This window comes from Athene cunicularia, unplaced genomic scaffold, assembly GCF_003259725.1.
Source record: "Athene cunicularia isolate RWA unplaced genomic scaffold, athCun1 SCF_82, whole genome shotgun sequence".
NCBI classification, from domain to species: domain Eukaryota; kingdom Metazoa; phylum Chordata; class Aves; order Strigiformes; family Strigidae; genus Athene; species Athene cunicularia.
Window position 1 is genome coordinate 19,762 of NW_020799515.1, and position 4,806 is coordinate 24,567.

General features: G+C 54.1%; 1 protein-coding gene across 1 annotated transcript in view; it reads left to right on the forward strand.

Annotated features, from left to right (window-relative positions):
* Positions 1–1,040: 1,040 nt before the first annotated feature.
* Positions 1,041–4,806, forward strand: part of LOC113490968 (natural resistance-associated macrophage protein 2-like) — an 11,019-nt gene continuing 7,253 nt past the window's right edge. The window contains exons 1-6 of the mRNA XM_026867583.1: positions 1,041–1,240; positions 1,916–1,986; positions 2,065–2,132; positions 2,512–2,772; positions 3,336–3,598; positions 3,757–3,910. Coding sequence (XP_026723384.1) covers positions 1,041–1,240; positions 1,916–1,986; positions 2,065–2,132; positions 2,512–2,772; positions 3,336–3,598; positions 3,757–3,910 — 1,017 coding nt within the window. The remainder of the gene's footprint in view (positions 1,241–1,915; positions 1,987–2,064; positions 2,133–2,511; positions 2,773–3,335; positions 3,599–3,756; positions 3,911–4,806) is intronic.

A 4,806-nucleotide genomic window follows, 5' to 3' on the forward strand; every position in this document is an offset into this window, starting at 1 on the left:
TTGGAATGGGCTGCCCAGGGCAGGGGGGAGTCCCCGGGATCCCTGGGGGGGTTGAAGAGTCGGGCTGACCCGGCGCTGAGGGGTCTGGGGGAGTTGGGAAGGGTCAGGGTGAGGGTCATGGTCGGGCTGGAGGAGCTTCAAGGGCTTTTCCAACCCGGATGATTCTGAGATTCTGATTCTGTGACTCGTGAGCTGTCACTGCTTCCCGTTAAGTGCCAGATCCTCCTCAGGAGAAAGCGTTGCGGATGCCCAAATATATTTTCATTGTCACATCTTGCTTTACTGTCCCAGAAGCTGGGGGATTAAGTTGATTTCTTCTGGTTTGGCTCACAGGTGGAAGAAAGGCAAATTTAGAGGAAGATTTTAATTATAGCCCTAAAGCAGCACCAGTGAAGGGCTTGTTTAGAACCTGGGCTGTTAGGAGAGCAGATAGGGGCCGCTTCAGGTCCCATTGATGTCCTCCCATCTTGGAAAAAGGAAAACAGAAAGAGGGAGGTGGAGTGAATGTCCTGGCATTTGCAGACAGAGTCAGGAATAAAACTCAGGATTTCAGCTTTTCTGTTTGGACTGCTGCCTCCCAGAGCTGAAATACCTGCCGGTTAAATAAGCTCGAGGAATCATAAGGAGAGGAATGGTCCTTTAGAACAAGACCAGGCTGTTACCTTTCCCTGCTTAAGAAATCTCCCCGGCCTGTGTAAGAGAGGGCTCTGCCTCTCGTTCAGCTGAAGATGAGTGGGGCTGTCCCCAGCCCTGTGCAGTTTGCTGCGTCTCATCCAGCACCTGAGGCTCTGTCACTGCTCTGACCACCTGAAATATCTTCTGACGCTCCTTTTCCAGCGCCTCGGTACACAGAAACATCCAGTCTCACTCTCGCAACAAGCAAAATGTATCGAGGCGAGCAATTTAGATCCTGTAAGTGACTCGGGAACCTCCTCCAGCGATTGCCACAGGTAACCTGGATTTCTGCTCCGGACCAGCCCTTCAGTGGCCACACCAACATGTTTTCCACCCCACGGCCAGGGAGAGGAGATCATTCCTGAATGCGCGACCGCCACAGCCCTGTGCTCATCCAGGAGATTAAAGGGAGAAGGCATTTTCCCTCGTTTGAATGGTATTGGACATTTCTTTCCCAGGTCCCTCGGATTATCCTGTGGCTGATGGTCGAACTCGCAATCATTGGATCTGACATGCAAGAAGTCATCGGCTCGGCGATTGCTATTAACCTGCTGTCTGTGGGGAAGTAAGTTGGGTTTGTCATCAGAGGGCAGCAGGAAATGAGTGCTCCTTTCTAAGATTGAGAAAGTGACACTCTGTGTGCCAAAAGAGACTCATTTATTTCCTATAAATCTTCCAAAATAAGCTCTTTGTAGAGAGTGATTCATCTAAGCTGTGCTAGCTCTCTTAGATGACTCAGCCTTCCGTGCCTGTTTCTTTTTTATTTTTTTGGCTATAAGGAGAACTGTGAGTTCTGGCTTTTATTTTAGCTATAACTGATACACAGCAAAATTCAGCTGCAGCTTTCCTGGAAAATTTTATAGTCCTAATAAAGTACTACCAGAAAGGTGATCTCTTTGGCCAGGAACGTGGGAAATGCGGATGTAACAGGAAGCTGCAATTTTGCACCAAGGAGCTGTTAAAGGTCTCGTTCACTCTTGTCATTCTCAGCGTGGACACAGGATTTGCCCTGGAGATTCAGGGAGGGAGCTCTTACCTGAGCTGTTTGTGCAGAAAACAAACCTACAGTCCCTTGCCCTGTGCAGTCAAATGTCTTGTCAAGCTGTAAACAAACCCTTGGGTGATGCGGTCCCGTCCCCAAACAAGTGCCCTAAACATAAAGAGATTTGGGACTCTTTAAGGATTGTTGAGGCTGGTGGAGGAGGTCGAAGTGGTTTGTAAGCTGGTGTCTCTCTCGCAGGATCCCGCTGTGGGGTGGTGTGCTCATCACCATCGCTGACACATTCGTCTTTCTCTTCCTGGACAAATATGGTAATTTCTGTATTCTGGAAAATGAATGGGGATATTCAGCATTTCTCAATGTGCTGATGGTCCTCGTTCTTCTCACAGGCTTGCGCAAACTGGAGGCGTTCTTTGGGTTCCTGATCACCATCATGGCTCTGACGTTTGGATACGAGGTACCTTCACCACCCAGACCTCTTTGGTGACACGTTCCCTCTCCCCCCACCGCTGCCCCTGTGCCCAAACAGCACCAAAACACGGTGGCAAACACTTAAAATGATGTTTGGAGCTGGGTCTGTGTTTTCTGATGGGTCATGCGGCTCCCACCCGGGGCTGCGGCGTGGGCTGACCTGCACGCTGCCTCTGCACGCTGGAGGCCAGCGCGGACTGTGCAGTGCACATCCCTGCTTTGTTAAACACCAGATGGTTCCCAGGGTGTGGTTTTGCATTTTAGCAAAGCTTTGGCTTTCGAGTGTCTTATAAAGGGCAGCCTAAGCGACTGGGTGACGTGCGTTGTGCTAAAAATACCTGTGTTTCTTTTTTCTCTCTGCCCAGTATATCACGGTAAAACCCAGCCAGGAGAAGCTGCTAAAGGGGCTCTTCATCCCCTACTGCCAGAACTGCGGCACGCCCCAGCTGGAGCAGGCCGTGGGGATCGTGGGCGCCGTGATCATGCCACACAACATGTACCTGCACTCTGCCTTGGTCAAGGTAAGCGGCTGTGCTGGTTCATGTAGAAGGCACAGACAGGAATGGCAGGCTGGGAGGCCTGAAACACTCAGAATCCCAGAATCATCCGGGTTGGAAAAGCTCTTGAAGCTCCTCCAGTCCAAGCATGACCCTCACCCTGACCCTTCCCAACTCCCCCAGATCCCTCAGCGCTGGCTCAGCCCGACTCTTCAACCCCCCCAGGGATCCCGGGCAATCCCCCCTGCCCTGGGCAGCCCATTCCAACGCCCAACAGCCCCTTCTGCACAGAAATCCTTCCTCAGAGCCAGCCTGACCCTGCCCTGGGCAGCTTGAGGCCATTCCCTCGGGGCCTGGCGCTGGCTCCTTGGCTCCAGAGACTCATCCCCCCTCTCTGCCCCCTCCTGGCAGGGAGTTGCCGAGGGCCAGGAGGTCTCCCCTCAGCCTCCTCTTCTCCAGACTGAACCCCCCCAGTTCCCCCAGCCGCTCCCCAGCAGACTTGTGCTCCAGACCCTGCCCCAGCTCCGTTGCCCTTCTCTGGCCACGCTCGAGTCATTCAATGGCCTTTTTGGGGTGAGGGGCCCAGAACTGAACCCCCTCAGCGAGGGGCGGCCTCCCCAGTGCCGAGCCCAGGGCTCAGATCCCTTCCCTGCCCTGCTGGCCACGCTAGGAGACGTTGATCTGCTGGGGAGAGGTGGAGAGGATCAGCCAGGGTCTGGAATTGCTTCCTTCTGCCAGCCGGGGGAAGTCCCTTTGACACAGCTGACAATAGCTTTGGGGAAATGCTGTCAGATATGAGCCAACCTCAGATGTTTGACTGCGCTGAGGTCATCAGAACAATTTCCACTCTTTATTCTTCTGCATTTTCTTGCTTGTTCCAGCTTCCCTTCGCTTTGATCCCTGTCCTGACATTCACCAGCCTGCCCAGCGTCATGAATGATTTTGCCAACGGACTGTAAGTACGAAGGGAATCGCCTCCGAGCAGGAGGCGGCCTCTTGCTCGCCTTGGGCACACGTTTCACTCCTCTCCTCGCCTCGTGGCCTGGAGCATCTCCTCCAAACGCAAGAGTGGAGCCTCTGCCTCACCCTGTTTTGCTTTGCTTTTGCTGGCAGGTTCTGGAAGGTCGCTGGCGGCGTGCTGATCCTCCTCATCTGCAGCGTTAACATGTACTTCGTGGTGGACTACGTCAGGGCCCTGAACCACGTGGCTTTGTACGTCGGGGCTGCGGTTCTCAGCGTGATCTACCTGTCCTTTGTGGCGTATTTGGTAAGTCTGGCTCAAGCTGAGACTCCTTGGAGGCGGGATAAGCTGATGGATTTATTTCCTCATCGTTGTACTAATATTGTCACATTCTGCAGGCACTGAATCGGCCGCAGGGTCAGAACAGATGGGGAAGTTGAGGCTTTTGTGGCCGGATTTGCTGGGGATACTGTTTTGTGCTGTGCCTACTAATGCACACAGCCTTTCCCCTCATTTTTCAAGCATCTCTTTAGCAATTCAGCAGTTCACTGTTCCCAAAAAGGCCGTGACTTCATGTTGCAGCAGGTGAAAGGTTGACAGAGACTTTGGAGTAGGCACAGTTCCTCCATACGTGTTTGTGTATGGACAGAGGTGTAAAATCATAGAATGGTCAGAGAATCACAGACTGGTTTGGGTTGGGAAGGACCTGAAAGCCCATCCAGTCCCAGACCCCTGCCCCATGCAGGGCCACCCACCACTAGCCCAGGTTGCCCAAAGCCCCGTCCAACCCGGCCTTGAACCCTTCCAGGGAGGGGGCAGCCACAGCTTCTCTGGGCAGCCTGTGCCAGGGCCTCATCCCCCTCACAGGGGAGAATTTCTGCCTTAGATCTCGTCTAAATCTCCCCTCTCGGTTTAAAACTGTCACCCCTCATCCTACCCCAACCCCCGATCCAGAGTCCCTCCCCCCTTTCCTGCAGCCCCTTTCAGCCCGGGGGGGCCGCTCTAAGCTCTCCCCGGAGCCTTCTCTCCTCCAGATGAACCCCCCAACTTTCCCAGCCTGTCCTCACAGGGGTGCTCCAGCCCCCCCAGCATCTCCGTGGCCTCCTCTGGCCCCGCTGGAGCAGGTCCGTGTCCTTCTGCTGTTGGTGCCCCAGAGCTGGACCCAGCCCTGCAGGGGGGTCTCCCAGAGCGGAGCAGAGGGG